Source organism: Capra hircus, chromosome 24 (genome assembly GCF_001704415.2).
Source record: "Capra hircus breed San Clemente chromosome 24, ASM170441v1, whole genome shotgun sequence".
Taxonomy (NCBI): Eukaryota; Metazoa; Chordata; class Mammalia; order Artiodactyla; family Bovidae; genus Capra; species Capra hircus.
Genome location: NC_030831.1, coordinates 4,162,731 through 4,181,809, shown reverse-complemented (window position 1 = coordinate 4,181,809; position 19,079 = coordinate 4,162,731). Strand labels below are relative to the sequence as shown.

At 47.0% G+C, this 19,079-nt stretch overlaps 1 protein-coding gene across 1 annotated transcript in view; it reads right to left on the bottom strand.

Moving 5' to 3' along the window:
• Window positions 1-18,676, bottom strand: part of CYB5A (cytochrome b5) — a 33,941-nt gene extending 15,265 nt beyond the window's left edge. Inside the window, exon 1 of the mRNA NM_001287234.1 lies at window positions 18,548-18,676. Within this exon, the coding sequence (NP_001274163.1) occupies window positions 18,548-18,676 (129 nt within the window). The remainder of the gene's footprint in view (window positions 1-18,547) is intronic.

Sequence of the window (19,079 nt, the reverse complement as noted above, 5' to 3'; positions counted from 1 at the left end):
GGGACCCGGGTTCTACCCCTGGGCTGGGAAGATCCTCTGGAGAGGGGAACTGGTACCTACTCCAATGTTCTTGCCTGGAGAACCCCATGGACAGAGGAGCCTGGCAGGCTACAGTCCACGGGGTCACAAGGGTCAGATACGACTTAGCGACTAAACCAACCAGGGCTTCTCTGGTGGCTCAGACGGTAAACAATCTGCCTGCAATGCGGGAGACCAGGGTTCGATCCCTGGGTTAGGAAGAGCCCCTGGAGGGGGGCATGGCAACCCACTCCAGTCCTCTTGCCTGGAGAACCCCATGGACAGAGGTGCCTGGTGGGCTACAGTCCATGGGGTCACAAAGAGTCAGACATGACTGAGTGACTAAGCACAAACTTAAGTAGACACTTTTTGTCTATTAGCTATCATATCAGAAAGTGTAGCTGCGGACAATGCAAATATTTTTCAAGAGACAGGGACAGCCTAGGTGGAAACTGAAAAGGATTTCATTTGCAGTGAAAGACATGAGCACTTACTCATCGTGTATGTGTGTGGTGTGTGTCTGTGAGAGAGAGTGAAGATGAGCTCCGTCTGTCAAGAAGGGTGCCTCTCTGCATGGTGATGATTGAAGAAGCGGTGGCATAAGGGGCGCCCACAGCCATGGCAGCGCCTGGTTTCAAGGTGGGCAGGCCCATAGTTAAGGGTCGCTGGATAGAGGAAGGGCTCAACACAAACCAAACTGTCTTGGAAGAAAAAGCTTCTGCCAACGGACTCGTTCAAGGAGAGGCCACCGCAAAAGCTGAAGACAGCCACGGACCAAACCACTCTTGTTCTCTGTGGCAGGTTTCAGGATCAAGAATGACCTGTTTGACCATTGTACCAAACCTGGGCATTACAGGGTCAGAGTAGGAAGTTCTTATCTCTATGATGACAGTGTAATAAAAACTGCCATCTCATACAGAACTTTGGTTTGTATTAATTTAACAAATGTTTTATGGCTTTAGCCTCCCATTTGTAATCACTAAAGGTCGGAAGTGGTCTCTTAGGCTTTTCAGTTACACTTTACCTAATAATATAGTTGTAACTGTACTCTTGAATTTGAGGATGTATCAAAGTCAAGGGTTTGCCAAATGTACAAAAATGAGAGGAATGCAAATAAGGCAGAAAACAAAGTGTTAAATGAATATCAAGGAACCGACAGTTCATTCCAGTTGGAGGACAGGTGACAAAGGAAACCTCAATATGTTAATATGACAGACAGCCAACGGAAAGGAGAGGTCACCCTTCCCCATTACCTGGTCACCTGAATTAATGACCCTGGCAGAGTCTGTATAGTACTCAATGATCTAAAAGGGGTATCCCTTGATTTCTAAAGAATGAACTCAAAAAGGAAGAAAATACTATAAACTTGGTAAACTTTTCTTCACTGGGCTCCAAATATCCATGATGAATTAAGCCTTATTTATAGTCTTTTGCACAATGCCAACAGAAACAAGCTCAGATTCTCACTTCTTTTTAAATTTAAATATAGTTGATTTACAATGTTGTGCTACTTTAGAGTCTCACTTCACCTTTAATTGACAGTGCCACACCAGTGTTTTCAGGTAAACAGCACTGAGTTACCCAAACACTTAAACCAGATGACCAGCATGTTACCCTTCACTTACAAAGCCAGGCTAGCCATGATCCCATGCACCCTACCTCTTTCCAAATACTTCCACTGGTAAGAATTTGTTTGATCTGAAAAAAGTGTTCAGTGCAGGTGGAGCTGAAGTGTTCATGGGACTGCTTCTCTTAGGAGAGATAGCAAGGCTATCAGGGTTAACTCCACACTGACAGAAATTACACGACCAGCTTCATTCACAACCAAAGTTCCAAGAATCTCACCAAGAAGACACGTGGCCTGGTTTAGCTGCGGAACTCCATGCCTTATCCCGAGTATGTGATCAGTCGTGTGTGCTTTGCCCACAGGCAGTACAGCCCACTGTAGCCCATCAGGCTCCTCTCTCCATGGGATTTCCCAGGCAAGAATACTGGAGTGGGTAACCACTTCCTTTCTTCCTTACCCAGGCATCAAACCCACATCTCCTGTGTCTCCTGCATTGGCAGGTGGGTTCTTTACCCACTGAGCCATCAGGGAACCCACCATCCTCGGCCTCACCAACTGAGGAAGGCTACAAAGACAGACTTGCCTCTGTCTCAGGGCTCCATCTGGCTGCAAGGTTTTCTCAGTAAAAAAAAAGCCCCACGGGGTATGTAGACTCACACTGCAATACCAGTTGGGTCAAAGTCTTTCCATTTCAGGACTTGCTTAACCGAGCACAAACACACACACAGCAGCAAAACCCTTTCCATGTAAATGTAATGTTATGTGGATCCACCAGTTCCGGAGTTTAAACAGGACCTTTCAATTCAAACGCTTAACACTGCCAGAAAAGGTGGCACAAACAGACCATCTATAAACAATGACTAGGCAAAAAAAAAAATTATTTAAAGAGATTATCTTCAACAGTTAAGCCAAAAATGAAAACAATCATTTGGCGTGCAATCAATTTATATAAGATTTAGGAAAAAAAAATAACAAGATAGCTGAATGTTCCCTATCATTTCTAGACGTTGTTTTTCTGAGAAGGTAGAGGGCGATGGCCTTCAAGCTGGTGGGACCCTCAGACCTCTGTGCGGCTCTGCTCCCCGGGGACTGGGGAGGGAGCCGGCCCTCGGGTCCGCACTGCCCCGGTCCTCTGTGTAGCTTCTCACTGCAAAGCCCCAGGCCAGAGGCTCACAGACATCATTTGAATTCAGTCAGTTCAGTTCAGTCGCTCAGTCATGTCTGAGTCTCTGTGACCCCATGAACTGCAGCACGCCAGGCCTCTCTGTCCATCACCAACTCCCAGAGTTTACCTAAATCCATGTCCATCGAGTCGGTGATACCATTCAACCATGTCATCCTCTGTCGTCCCCTTCTCCTCCTGTCTTCAATCTTCCCCAGCATCAGGGGCTTTTCAAATGAGTCAGCTCTTCACATGAGGTGGCCAAAGTATTGGAGTTTCAGCTTCAGCATCAGTCCTTCCAGTGAATATTCAGGACTGATCTCCTTTAGGATGGACTGGTTGGACCTCCCTGCAGTCCAAGGGACTCTCAAGAGTCTTCTCCAACACCACAGTTCAAAAGCTTCAATTCTTTGGCGCTCAGCTTTCTTTATGGTCCAACTCTCACATCCATACATGACTACTGGAAAAACCACGGCCTTGACTAGACAGACCTTTGTTACCAAAGTAATGTCTCTGCTTTTTAATACGCTGTCTAGGTTGGTCATAGCTTTTCTTCCAAAGAGTAATTCTCCTCATTTCACTCTGAAGATGAGAGATGAAATGTAATACAAATCCATCTTTGCATTCACCCGGCTGGTTTATGAGACGTGCCTGCTCACTCAAACATCTGCCAAGCGCCATGCCAGGCTCTGTTGTTTCCAAGGTGGGTAAGTCACGGCCCCTGCCCTCAGGGAGTCACACCGCAGTGACGTGCAGACAAGCGAGAGCTAAACAGCATAAGCACCAGGTGCCAAGCCAGGACACAGGGAGGGAGGGCCGAGGGCTCCTAGACCTGAGGCGAGAAGCGGGCCCCCGGGGGCCGCCTGCACTCTGGAGTGGACAGTTCTCTGGTGGTTTTTTGCAAGGGGAAATGGGTGGAGGAATGGTCCATGCAAAGAAAACGGAGAACACAAAGGCCCAGAGAGAGACACAGCGGCACTCGGAGGAACTGCAGGTACTGTAAGTAACTGGATTCTGAATAAAGACACCCTGCGTGACAACCTTCTCATTTGTTTTTGTTATTGGATGGGGGGGTGCAGGCAATTAGAAAGGAACTCAAGCACGTCACCTGCCAATCACTTTATAAGTAACACTTTCCCAAGTCCCTCGTCAAAACGTTAAGTCAGACCCTCCCGCGGTCCCGTCTGCCCACAAGCCCCGGCACTGTGGCTGTGGTTTGGTCTTCAGCTGTCTCAGCCCCTAAGCCCAGGCAGGCAGTACGTGCTACAGAAGGACACCTGGGCTGGAAGCAGAGGAAGCCGAATTCAAGGTCCAGCCCCGCCACGTCTCGGCAGAGCGACCCAGGAAAGTACCAGCTCTTCCTGAGCTGCCTTTTCTCCATTACGAAATGCCTCTCCCACTTAAACTTCAGAGATTAAACGATGTAACCAGCAGAACGCCTGGCGTCCCAGTAACGTCATCTTAGTTCCGTTTCCTCACCACACCATTCAATGCTACCAGAAAGAGCCTTGCACAGACTTCACACAGCACCCAGACCCTGCAAACTCAAGTCCAGCAACAAACCCCAAACCCCAAGAGGCCCCTTCTTTCCATCCTGCCCTTCAAGAGATTTCCACGGAATAATTAACGGACTTAATCCAACTGAGCCACAGATCCAATGACAAGAGTTCACAGAAACTATGCATCTTAAGGACAAAGAACATTTTCTGCATGAAACAGTTCTTAAAGGTCATCAGGATGAGGAGAGATAAGCCACGCAGCTGTGAGCTGGGAATATAATGCTATTAGTTTCTCTCTTCGAAAAAATGAAAAGAAAGCAAAATCATTCATGGTTACTTTTAGCATTGAGACAGCAAATGTGTGGCTCCAAGTTTACCATGAATCAGAGGTGACTTGGCATTTAGTCAGTGTGCCTGGACCGATATTTTTAATTCTACCATCACTAAACATGTCTCAGTCGGTAATATAAGTGAGTTCACTGGAGACACAGCAACTCCTTTGGCCCCTGAAGGGAACGTTAAGTCCCTGATGGAGAGGTCATGATCTTGGAGTAGAGGATGGGGCAGGGACACGTCTGCCTCTGAGGGACAAGAGCAGGGGACACTGAGACCCGGAGAGGAACTGAAACACACACCACATGCCGCGTGAGCTGACTCAACCCAGCGTTCCTCGTAAGAACAAGCAAAGCCACTGAGGCTGAGAGCCCAGCGGCAGATGGGTCACGATCTAGAAGGGGCTGTTCCTCTGTCTCCTCTGGGATCCACCTGGAATCCACGGAATCCATGGAATCCATCCACGGCCAGAAGATGAGAGGACGGCACAGGCGACAGCTGAGACCCAAGGTGGACCGAGAGGGGGCCTGAGGGCGGAACCAGTCCTCCTCAACTCCAGACCCTCAGGCCGGACTTAGCTTTTACACCTAGCGTAAAAAAAATTTTTTTTTTTTTTCATAAAAATTTTTTTAAAATGGCTACTGCAGGCAACCCGAGGTAAGAGAGAAATAAAACAAGCTGTCAGGAAATTATGCAAGCTAGAACAACAGCCATTCTGCACTGATTTTCTAATATTTTACACTTATAAACTTGTACTTATTCATTCAATAAATATTTATTGTGCCAGCATTGTTCCAGTTGCTAGGATATAACCAGGGAATAAAGCAGAAAGAAACTCCCGCCCTCACGAGTATACATTCCAGTGGAGGGAGACAGATAAGCCACACACATGATAGGTAAATTATACAACATGTTAGAAGGTGATAGGGAAACAGAGAAACCAGAGCAGGGTGGTGGGGTCAGGAACGCAGGGGGCTGGGGAGATGGCCGGTGGGAAACGGGGGTCAGGAGAGGCCTCGCGGAGTAGGTGAAGGAGGAAGCCTGCTGGGATCTGGGGGATAACCTTCCGTATGGGGGAGGGGTGCCGACAAGTTCGCAGAAGAGCAAGGGCATCAGCATGTGTGATGCAGGACGCCCCGGCAGCCAGAGAAGGTGAGACGCCAGAGGCAGAACCAGGTGCAACTGGGAGCCAAGTGACGCAGGGCCTTGGAGACGCCTTGGTGGTGGTGGTTTATTCACTCAGTCGTGTCTGACTCTTCGCGACTCCGTGGACTGTAGCCCACCAGGCTCCTCTGTGCATGGGATTTCCCAGGCAAGAATCCTGGAGTGCGTCGCCATTTCCTTCTCCAGGGGACCCTCCCAACCCAGGGACCGAACCTGCATCTCTTGCGTCTCCTGCAGCAGCAGGTGGATTCTACAGCACTGAGCCACTCGGTGCTCTGTTCCCTTTTTATTGCTGAGTGGTATTCCCTCCACGTGTCAACCAGTCTAACCAGTTCCCCACTGAGGAACATGTGAGCTGTTTCCAGTCTGGGGTATTCCCTCCACAATCTACCGGTCTAACCAGGAATCCAATGAGGAACCTGTGAGCTGTTTCCAGTTTGGGGCTTTACAAGTAAAGCTGCCAGCCCAACAGCCATTCTGCATCTATTGTCTGACATTGTTTATACTGATCGACTTTTAATTATTCGTTCAATTAATCAGTGTCGAGTCCTCTTTCTGTGCCAGCATTGTTCTAGTTGCTGGGATCTGCATATAGGCTTCTATGTGTATGTAAGTTTTCCTTTCTCTAGGACTAATGTCACGGAGGGCTACTGTTGGGTCACATAGTAAGTCTACATTTGGCATAGATTTTAAAATGTGTACACTGATTCCAATGTGTCTGTACCACTCTGTATTCTCACCAGCAATGCAAGACGAGTTTAGGAGTTCCACGTCCTCACCAGCATCTGGGTTACCTGGAGTCTTTTTGTTTACTGTAGCCAATCTAATAGGTATGCTGTAGTAGCTGTGGTTTTAATTTGCATTTCCCTAACAGCCACTGATGGAGAAGGCGATGGCACCCCACTCCAGTTCTCTTGCCTGGAAAATCCCATGAACGGCAGAGCCTGGTAGGCTGCGGTCCGTGGGGTTGCTAAGAGTAGGACACGACTGAATGACTTCACTTTCACTTTTCACTTTCATGCATTGGAGAAGGAAATGGCAGCCCACTCCAGTGTTCTTGCCTGGAGAATCCCAAGGATGGCGGAGCCTGGTGGGCAGCCATCTATGGGGTCGCACAGAATTGGACACGACTGAAGCGACTTAGCAGCAGCAGCAGCAACAGCAGCCAGTGATATTGGACATCTTTTCACATTCACATTTGCCATTCATATGTCTTCTTGGAGGAAATGTCTGTTCAAGTCTTTTTTGCCATTCTTCTATTTGAATTATTTGTTTCCTTATTGTTGAGGTTAGAAAATTCTTTATATATTCTAAATATATCTTCTGTCAGATATGAGATCAGAAAAAGATTTCTCCTGGTCAATGCCTCTGCCATTTCATTCTCTTAACAGTGTCTTTTAAAGAACAGAAGTTTTTCATTTTTATGAAGTCCAATTTATCCACGTTTTCTTTTATGAATCACGCTTTCCTTGTTATGTCTAAGAACTCTTTGCCTAATCGTAAGTCTCTTGAAAGTTTTAAAAATTTTATATTTAGATCTATGATCTACCTTGTACAAAGTGTGATGTTTGGGTCAAGATTTATATTCTTGACTACTGATGTCCAATTGTTCCAGCACCATTTGTTAAAAAGGCTGTCCTTCCTGCATCAGATAGCTTTTGCATTTCTGTCAAAAGTCAGAAGCGTCTGTGCGCATCTATTTCTGGTTTCTCTACTCTGTTCCACTCATCTGGCCAGCACCACACTTTTTTGATTATTGCAGCTATATCCAAAGTTGTACACTGAGTGGTGTAATTAGCCCCTGAAGATGTTTAAACAGGAAAGGGACATGATCTGATGTCTTTAAATAGCACTCGACTATAAGACAGTAAAAGTCAGAGGCGAAGGCTGCCAAGCAGGAGGTGATGGCGCTCAGAGTAGGAAGACAGCACAGGGGAGAAGACAGACCAGTGAGATCTGACTTCATTATAAAAGCTGAGCCCACAGAATGTTCCAGGGAAACGGTGTGGGTGTGAGAGAGACAAAAGGATCAGACAGGACGCAAACAGATGGGCCTGTCATCACTGAGACGGGGAAGGCGGCAGCGGAGCACATCGTGAGATGGAAGGTCAGCTCAGTCTTTAACACGCTGGGTCTGAGAAGCATGGCAGAGATCCGAGTGCAGACGTGAAGTGGGTTTCGGAGGCAAGAATCCAGTGTAGGAGGGAGGGAGGTCTCTGTAACCTGGAGGTAGAAATCCAGGAGCTGTCAGCACAGCTGAAGTCATGACCCTGGCTGAGTCAGCTGAGGCAAAGTGGAAAACACAGAGCCCGGGACTCTCTGACGCGGCAGGCTGAGGCAGGAAATCCCCGTGCCTGGAAGACACTGGGCGGCGACCTGCAGTGCGTGATGAAGGAGGGCGCACCAGGCAGAGGGAAGCCACGCAAAGTCTCTGGGCAGAAACAAGCCCCGCTTGTTAGGGACACAGAAAGGCGCAGAGGGCGAGGTGGTGGTAATGCAACAGCTGAGGTCCCTGCACCAGGAGAGGGGTGGCACCTTATTCTACATGCACCGCGGAGAGAAACGACAGTCTGCTTCCAGAAAATGAAGCTCTTTATGTCCTTCCAGAAATTACATCCTTTCATATAATAACAACCTAATAATTACCTGAACTGAAAACTCATAAAGCAACAACTGATGTGATGAAAGTGAAAGTGTGAAAGTGTTAGTCACTCAGTTGTGTCTGACTCTTTGCGACCGTATGGACTGCAGCTCGCCAGGCTCCTCGGTCCATGGAATTCTGCAGGCAAGAATACTGGCGTAGGCGGCCAGTCCCTTCTCCAGGGGATCTTCCTGACCCAGGGATTGAACCTGGGTCTCCCGCACTGCACACAGATTCTTTACTGACTGAGCCACCAGGGTTGCAGGACACGTGCTCTGAAAGGGAAGACAGTCTAAGAATAGAGTCCTAAGAAAGGAGGATGAAGACAGGAAATGGTGAAGGAAGGAGGGAGAGGCCTGCCCGAGGCCCCCAGGAGCCACGTGTGTGTTGGGGGGGGCGGGGCGCTGGCGGTCAAGGAAACACGGCACCACCCAGAACGCAGAGGATCAGCAAGGGGGTGGGAGGGGCGGGCAGGGTGTTCACTGAACCCACAGAAGGGCTTTATCAGAGCAGAAGCCGCATCCAATTTCCATGCAGGACAAGCCCTTCCAGGCCAGTTACTTAAGAGGGCCTCCAGAGAACAATAAGCCTCTGCACCCGTGCCCAACAATCTCCTTCCTAACTGAAATAATACGGCTTCTTAAGATCATCCTGAAGTCATCTGTGTTAGGAACAAATCCTAACACGAGGAGTCATCCTTGAAGACTCTCCCAGAATCTACTAAAAAACTCCTCTGAGGAAACCTGGAATGGCTGGTTTCGCCACCTTCTAGAAGGCGACATGGTAAAATGACAGCAGGGGTGGAGAGAAAAGCACATTTTTGCCTTTTGACTTACAAAGCTTTTCTTTTTATTCTTTCACAACTTTCCTTCACTTTCTCCATGCTTCCTACAGAGAACACCGGGATAGCAGATGCTGCGGAGGAAATCTCAAGCAAATAACAACGACTGTGTACCAACTGGATGGCTGTTTTCCTTTAAAGCTGTACTAGTTACCTTAGTCCTCACACCCTAATCACAGAATTAGCAAAATCACTGGAGTCCTAGTCCCAGATTTAAACCCTGGCTGGATCGTCACTGGTGGAATGTCTTGAGCAGGTTACTGAACATTCCAAGCCACCTTTTTCTATCCTTTAAAAAGGTGAATACCACGACCACCGCCACCACCAACCTGCTTTAAAAACGTGAATGCCACGACCACCACCACCAACCTGAAAGGAAGGTTTCAAGGAGTAAAAGTATCAGTGTGAAGGAGAGGTGTACACACAAGGAGCATTTAGAGTTCTATCAAGCACACACTGAGGGTCAGCCAACGTTTGGAAGTGTCCCCTCTGCCACTATCAACCCACTGAGGACTAGCATGACTTAACACTTTCTGAAAGCAGGCTGGATCTGTTTGGTGTCCTGGCCATGTGATAGAGTTGCATGAAGCTCAGTGAACAGCCTGCCCATGGTTAGCAAGAGCAGGCCCTCGCAGAAGCAGGTCGACGCTGACAAGCCAGGGCCTTCACCACAGAAGGGCCACCGGCTGCCGGCCTGCATGCCAGGCACAGGGATGCCTGACGCCTTAGGTGGTTAGGCCACCCACTCCCTGAACCACGCAGCTTCCAGATCCTCCCAGCGTCAGCACAGGCCACCTGCTCCCTGCCCAGCATGGACTGAGCCCCACCTCTCCAACTCACCCTCCTGATCCCTGCTCAAGACTCCGTGCAAGACGCAAGCAGCCCGCAAATAAACACGAGGAAGCAAATGTTTCCGACTTCAAAACTGTGGCTTTGAGCCACTGCTTCTTAAATCCTGAGCTAGTCTGCTGTTACCTCAGGCCTATACTTTGCTCCAATACTTTGGCCACCTGATGTGAAGAGCTGACTCACTGGAAAAGACCCTGGTGCTGGGGAAGACTAAAGGCACAAGGAAAAGGGGGCGACAGAGGATGAGATGGTTAGATGGCATCACTGATTCAACGGACATGAGTTTGAGCAAACTCTGGGAGATGGTGAATAACAGGGAAGGTTGGTGTGCTGCAGTCCGTGGCGTCCCTAAGAGTCAGACACAAATGAGTCGTGAACAACATACTCCTAGTGAATATTTGCATTTTGAACCATTTCTATTTATTGGCGAACACTGTAATTTCTGTATATGTGCTGCTGAAGCAAGCACATCATTGTAAATTCTGAGATGTGTTCCTACTAAGTAAATATTGGTCCTACCACAGAATGAAAAGTAATTATGACACTTATTTCATAAGAAAACTTTAAGTGAAATATTAACATACTTTTCCAAGTGTTTTCACACACATTCTTCTTCCAGTGTTCACAAATCTGAAGTGCAGGCAGGTGCAGGATATTCCCCATGGAGGAATGAAGAAAATGATTTAAAGTATTTACCTGCCTTGCCTGAGGTCACCTCAAAAATAATACCAGGACTAGATCTGGCTTTCCTCACCCGCAACCCCTCTCAATACCTTCCCATGAATGTCTAATGCGACAGGGGCTGTTCTGACTCCATGATAATAACTGGCACTTACTGGCTGTCTTCTGTGGTTTTCAAGGACTTTTAATAGATATCTGTACTAAGTAAAAATGAGCATTATTTATTATTTGACTTATCTAAACTGGCTGGCATAATCTGTTCTTAGTCAGAACTTCTATCCATCTTAAAGATAAACAAAAACCAGAAGTCAACAATGTTAAGTGTTTCTTTTTTTTTTTTTTTTTAACTGTTTCAAAACAAAGCAGCCTCACAAGCACTTTTGGGCCCTCTTCTCAAAAGCACCAGAAAGTTCCAGAGACACAGGAAGAAACTATACAGGAGGCCCTGCCCTCAGGCTCACAACACCACGTGAGCTGAGGCTCTGATGCCCGTTTACCAAGAAACCTACACTACCCTTACCACCAGGGCTCCCTCTATATTTCCCTCCTACGGATTTCACATTTTCTGAGTTCTATTTACTAAACTACATATGTTGGATAATAATAACCTTTCTGTTTCATGCTCAAAGACATATTTGCAACTGTAGCTTTTTAATAGTCTAAGATTCAGAGTATTATCCAACTTCCTTGAAAAAAGGCAAAGGCATTTCGGATTTTAGTATTAAATATGACAGTCCTACCAAGGGTAAAGATGTAGGGTCTTTTGTGTTTTTCAAAATTAAAGACACTGAATTGTAAGCACCCACATCCACACTCTGTTCCTGGACCCCACCCAGGCTTGGAACCATTTGTCTCTGCAAAGTGGGTAGCCGTTTTCGAGGAAAACCACAGACAGTAAGTCCCTAAAACAAAACCTGCTATAAAGAACACTGCCTAAGACTCCAAAAGCAGAAGTGAGTCAGGGGCCGATAGCTCCGTGAGGCAGAAAGCTGTGAAAGAACATCTAAGGTGCAGAAACAGAGCACCAGAGCCCCAAGCTCACCAGGAAACATTCTGTAGAAACATTTCCATTTTGATCATGTAAAGGAAGGGGGGCAACTTGACACTAAGTATTATGCGTCTTAATATTTTTCAAGATGTCTGTTTTACAAATGAAACATGTAATGACTTGAACTGAAAGCAATATTACTGCCATCTATTAAGTCATATTTTCTTCTCCTATTCTACAGTACTGGTAAAACCTGGATAAATGCTATTGCCTCAGTTGCAGAAAGGGAAAAGCAAATCATTTCTCTCCCTGGCCCCAAAGTTCTATAATCATTAACCTCGCCAGCAACACAATCAGAAATGACAAGACTCAACTTCACAAATATAAATTTAAAAACTAGAGATCAGAATTGAAAAAACACAAACCACCTTTTTCAAAATACATGGGCAACAAGGCTCATAATGTGGTAGCCAGTATCAGATAGTAACTAAACGCCTGCTGCTATTCAGATTGCCAGCAAACGCGAGCCAGTTCGCCCTCTCAGGCGTCTCCTCTTCTCTGGAAGACAAAACAGCTTTATAAGACTATTATTCCAGGAGATGGAGCTCAATGCACAACTTAGAAGCTTCACTGGTATTCTTGACCAGAGGGTATAACTTTCATAACACTCTCTTGTTTCAATTCAACATCACGTGTCAAATTTACACCTTCACCTACAATCTCACATTCTCACTCAGCTACATACGATGCTACAGAAGCCATGCCCATCCATGACTTGTGCGGGTACAGGGGTTTGCATTTCCTGTGCAGACCACATGCTTGCATTGTGCTGTTTGTTTAACCAGCATTATGTTTTTTAATTCTTATCTTAACCCTTAGAAGTTGGTACCATCGCCATCCTGCTGTTTTACGTTAAATAAGGCACGTGAGGGACAGAGAGCGCAGGCACAGACTAGGACTCCCTTCCATGCATCGCAGTACATACTTTCTCAACTTGAATGCACACGTGCACATAAAGCTGTGATATATAATGCACACTAGCCCATAAAGCCTGAAAGTCCCCTTTAGAGGTAGGAAGGCAAAAAACAAACTTCTTTCATATTTGGGTAAATTCGGGAAAGCAAAATATTCTTTGATGTAGCTAAGTGGTAAAGAATCCGCCTGCCAGGGCAGGAGACGCAAGAGTTGCAGTTTTAATCCCTGGATTGGGAAGATCCCCCGGAGGAGGAAATGGCAACCCACTCCAGTATTCCTGCCTGGACAATTCCATGGAGAGAAGAGCCTGGCGGGCTACGGTCCATGGGGTTACAAAACAGTTGGACTGAGAGACTTAGCAACTGAACACACACACACAGAGAATATTCTCTAGTTAACATGCAAACCTTTAATGAATTTCTGGAGTTTTAAATGACAAAGAAAGGGAGCAGAGCAAGCAGGGAGAAACAGATCTTCCGGGCTCTTTGTTTCAGAAGGGATGGAATTAAACAGCACTAGAATAATAAAGTGATGGAACAGGAGGAGGAGAAAGAAGTGAAACACCAGCAGGGCACCCTGCAGGTTTCTGAATGAGATGTGTGTTTAAGATGCAGGAAGTCACGGGAATCAGGATGGCTGGGCTAGGGGGCAGGAAGCCAGAGACTATGACACGGCATTAATCAGAGATGGACACAGAAGGGAAAACAGTGATAACAGCAGATAGAACAGCTGGCCCCTCCAAAGTTCTGGGAAGGTCGGCACTGCCGATGACCAGCTCAACGGGCTGGCGAGCCTCTCTCCTCATCGCACGCCTTCACCCTTCTGAGAGGTCCCGCTGCACAGCCATTGGCCTGGTTCTTACCTTAACCCAGACCAGCTCTGGGAGCCCATCTGTTACCACTGACATTAGGCCCTACTCACCAGAGCCCAAGCCTGACGCCTCACACAGCCACTCTGGGTCCACTCCCCATTACTGAACTAGACTCTGGCTGATAGAGCACAGCTCTCTGTGCTTAAATCCCTGCCCATTGTATTGTTTACTGTGTTATTCCTGCTTCCTCAAACGGAAGCTTTTGAGAATAGAAATGGTATCTCTTTCCTCTCAAGTTCCACAGTCTCCACGATAAGAACTCAGCAGATTCTGGACCACTGATCAAAAGGAATGATGTTAGTACCAGAGCGTCGTGGTGTTCCAAACTCAAGTCAAGGTAGGCTATTTTTTTTTTTTAATGGAGAAACCTGCTTTTTGATGTTGTGTTGGTTTCTGCCATACAGGGACGTGAATCAGTCATAGGTATACATATGTCCCCCCACTCTTGAACCTCCCTACCACCTCCCACCTCATCCTCTAGGTTATCACAGAGCACAGGTTTGAGCTCCCTGTGTTAAAGAGCAAATGCCCCTGGCCATCTGTTTTATATATGGTTATGTGCATGTTTCAAAGAGGCTCTCTCAGCCTGTCCCACTCTTTCCCATTCCCAAGTGTCCACAAGTCCGTTGTCTGTGTCTCCGTTCCTCCCCTGCAAACAGGTTCATCAATACCATTTTTCAAGATTCCATATATACATGTATCAGTTCAGTTCAGTGGCTCAGTCGCGTCCGACTCTTTGGGACCCCATGAATCGCAGCATACCAGGCCTCCTTGTCCATCACCATCTCTCAGAGTTCACTCAAACTCATGTTCATCAAGTATATATGCATTAATATACAATGTCTGTTTTTCTCTCTGACTTACTTTGCTCTGTATAACAGGCTCTAGGTTCATTCACCTCACTCAGTTCAGTTCAGTTCAGTCGCTCAGTCGCGTCCAACTCTTTGCGACCCCATGAATCTCAGCACGCCAGGCCTCCCTGTTCATCACCAACTCCCGGAGTTCACTCAGACTCACGTCCATCGAGTCAGTGGTGCCATCCAGCCATCTCAGCCTCTGTTGTCCCCTTCTCCTCCTGCCCCCAATTCCTCCCAGCATCAGAGTCTTTTCCAATGAGTCAACTCTTCGCATGAGGTGGCCAAAATACTGGAGTTTCAGCTTTAGCATCATTCCTTCCAAAGGAATCTCAGGGCTGATCTCCTTCAGAATGGACTGGTTGGATCTCCTTGCAGTCCAAGGGACTGTCTAGAGTCTTCTCCAACACCACAGTTCAAAAGCATCAATTCTTCGGTGCTCAGCTTTCTTCACAGTCCAACTCTCACATCCATACATGACCACAGGAAAAACCATAGCCTTGACTAGATGGACCTTTGTTGACAAAGTAATGTCTCTGCTTTTCAACATGCTATCTAGGTTGGTCAAAACTTTTCTTCCAAGGAGTGTCTTTTAATTTCATGGCTGCAATCACCATCTGCAGTGATTTTGGAGCCCCAAAAAATAAAAAGTCTGATACTGTTTCCACTGTTTCCCCATCTATTTCCCAAGAAGTGATGGGACCAGATGCCATGATCTTCGTTTTCTGAATGTTGAGCTTTAGGCCAACTTTTTCACCCTCCACTTTCACTTTCATCAAGAGGCTTTTTAGCTCCTCTTCACTTTCTGCCATAAGGGTGGTATCATCTGCATATCTGAGGTTATTGATATTTCTCCCGGCAATCTGGATTCCAGCTTGTGCTTCTTCCAGTCCAGCGTTTCTCATGATGTACTCTGCATAGAAATTAAATAAGCAGGGTGACAATATACACCCTTGATGTACTCCTTTTTCTATTTGGAACCAGTCTGTTGTTCCATGTCCAGTTCTAACTGCTGCTTCCTGACCTGCATACAGATTTCTCAAGAGGCAGGTTAGGTGGCCTGGTATTCTTATCTCTTTCAGAATTTTCCACAGTTTATTGTGATCCACACAGTCAAAGGCTTTGGCATAGTCAAGAAAGCAGAAATAGATGTTTTTCTGGAACTCTCTTGCTTTTTCGATGATCCAGCGGATGTTGGCAATTTGATCTCTGGTTCCTCTGCCTTTTCTAAAACCAGCTTGAACATCAGGGAGTTCATGGTTCATGTATTACTAAAGCCTGGCTTGGAGAATTTTGAGCATTACTTTACTAGCGTGTGAGATGAGTACAATTGTGCAGTAGTTTGAGCATTCTTTGGCATTGCCTTTCTTTGGGATTGGAATGAAAACTGACCTTTTCCGGTCCTGTGGCCACTGCTGAGTTTTCCAAATTTGCTGGCATATTGAGTGCAGCACTTTTACAGCATCATCTTTCAGGATTTGAAATAGCTCAACTGGAATTCCATCACCTCCTCTAGCTTTGTTCGTAGTGATGCTTCCTAAGGTCCACTTGACTTCACATTCCAGGATGTCTGGCTCTAGGTGAGTGATCACACCATCTTGATTATCTTGGTCATGAAGATCTTTTTTGTACAGTTCTTCTGTGTACTGAACTGACTAAACTGTGTTACAGGTAGGTAATACGCTCTGAAGGAGCATTTACCAAGTAGCAATTAAGAAAGGTTGGTATACAGGAACCACTATAAATTTGTTTTTATTTATCTCACTACAAACAGTAGTTTTGAGTTACCTAGCTACAAGTATTAGTTATCAAATATTAGTGATAAATGCAATTCATCATATTTTTTTCTTGAGAGATGTTCTCCCCAAGCTCCTTTTAAAGAGAGTCTTGAAAACTGACTAAGAAACAGAATTTGCTGTCAGCTAATTCACCCACTGAGAAGCTGGTCTGCAGCTCTTCTGGTTTTGTTTAGAAACTTTGTGCAATTCCTTTTCTGCCTCATAAGAATGATATAAAAGTAAATGGTTTATAGTACAGTTTAATAATCTCTTATCTTCTGAGAAATGTATTCATAAAAAAAGTCAGGCAAGATATACCTTACGGCAGTGATTCTCGACTAGGAGTGACTTTGTTATCCCCAAGGGGACATTTGACAAGAGTTGGAGACATTTTTGGTTGTCTTGGGGAAGGGGGTGAGGGGGTGGGGATGATACTGACGTCTGGTGAGTGAGACAGTAATGAACACGACAAACTCTACAGAAAAGAAAAAATGGCAAAAGCTTCATTAAATAAAATATCCTGGTGGCTCAGACGGTAAAGAGTCCGCCTGCAGTTCAGGAGACCCAGGTTCAGTCCCTGTGTTGGGAAGATTCCCTGGAAAAGGAAATGGCATCCCACTCCAGTACTCTTGCCTGGAAAACTCCATAGACAGGGGAGCCTGGCGGGCTACAATCCATGGGGTCACAAAGAGTCGGACACGACTGAGCAACTTCACTTTCAGTTCTTCACTTGATAAATACTATTTTTTTTCTAGACACCAATAAAGTGCGTACACACTGGATTTTAAAATCCCACGATTATACATACCCTGGGAATGGGGAAGGAACAGTTGTAAGTAGACATCTGGCATCCATTAGGCCTGATGTTATGATACAAGACTGTTCAAGAAATTCTAATAGCAAATAAGCTCTGTTTCTCAGCAGAAGGGATAGGACAGATCTGACCCTCTGCTATAAACCACTCTTAACCACATCAAGACACTATTTTATCTTCTGGTACATCAACTGGTAACAATTTAACAGTAAAATATGTTACTAATAGACAACTTCAACCTTTAAAAAAATTAAGCATTCTCTGCCAAACAAATGTATTTTGATACAAATTGTGATCCAGCTCAGATCAAGCCTCTATCTTCATTTTTCTCACAAACTAAGTAAAGAATTCCCATCACTAAACATTACCGTTTATTGTCTGGGGGAATGAAGGAGAGTGTTACATGTTGACGGAAAACAACAAAATTCTGTAAAGCAATTATCCTTCAAGTAAAAATAAATTTAAGAAAAGAGGGAGGGGATGTATGTATACATATAGCTGATTCACTTGGTTGTACAGCAGAGACTAACACAACATTGTAAAGCAATTATACTCCAGTAAAAAATTGTTTAAAAAAATTTTTTATGACTGAACCCCCTCAACACACCCACACAGTGACCAAACAGTCAGGTAGCAAACAAAAACCCCTTAGAATTTATTGCAAAAAAGTATAATCAATGCAAACAATCAAGGCAAAGGATTGTTTTCCTCCAAGTTACCCAGCTACTTTACAATTCCCAAAGCTGCCTAAGGGTGAAGTCGCACTGGCTCTTTTCACTTGTCTGTTCACTGCCACTCGCCCCCCACCCCCACCCCCGACCTCCACCCCAGCCCCTCGCAGGAGTCCAGTACTGCGCCTCATCCTTAAATATCACTGGGCGCCTTCTAGGTGAACAGCGGGTGACTGGGCGTGGATGGTGGAGTGGCACCGGCTCCAATCAGGAATCCACTCCAGGAATAAGAAGTCGCACGACCCTGGTCCTAGATGAAGACCTGGCCTATGCAAACTCAAGATAAAAAGGACCTTCAAGAGTCCTCCCGTAGTTGCGCCCTCAACTCCACGTGCGACTTTGCTCCCCACTAAGTGCGAAGCGGGGCTCTCCCACCTGCCCGCGCAGGTTCCCGGGAAGCGGCTCCCGCCCCAAGAGGGCGCGCCGCGGGCTGCGAGACTGGCTCACCTGGCCGCAGCACCTATGCACCTCCGGTCGCCCCCAGGTGTTCGCACACGGAGGTGCAGCCTCCGGTGACAACGCGGGCGCACAGACTCAAGGGTACAAACTCGGGGTCCGCTCCCAGGTGTGCACTCAGGCAGCGCACACACAGAGGGAGGCAGAGACACAGGCGTGTGGATGAGGGGAGTGCTCCCAGGTGTGCAGAGCCCGGTGCTCCCGCGCGGGTGAGCACACTCAGGTGTGCACTCGGAGTCTTGCGCAGATCAATCCCGCCACACAAGGTAAGTCTCGGCAGGGAGCCCCTCAAGCCCCGGTCGGCATCCTGCCTGCATCAACTCACCTCCTCCAAAAATTTGGTCAAATCGTACACTTTGTAGTGCAGGATCAGCCAGGTGCTCTTGCTGTGGTTGTGCTTCTGGATCTCTTCCAGGGTGTAGTACTTAACGGGTTTGCTGGACTCCTCGGCCATTTCTTAACCCAGCGAACTTAAGGCCCTAAAAGCAGCAGACCAGCGGGACGGAGAAGAGCGGGCGTCTCTGCGAACTCGCCCTGGGACATTCCCAGCTGCCGGGCTAGGCTCCTGGGGAGGTCTGTCCTCACGGAGGAGGGGAGTGGCCGAAGTACGGCCTCCGACGATTGGCCAGAATTCCTGTCGCTCAAGGGCCCCGCCCCCGCCCGACACTCTCCACCAACCCGGCGGGCCCCGCCCAGTGAGCGGGTGTTGATTGGCTGCAGAAGATGCCCTTCACAATCACGGCTAAGGAGAGCGCGGGGGGCGGGGTTTCCCCGCGTCTGCGCCGAAGGCGGTGGCGCCGCGGTCGGGGCGTCCGGGATCGCGTGGACCAGGCGGGGTGACCCGCGCAGAGTCCACC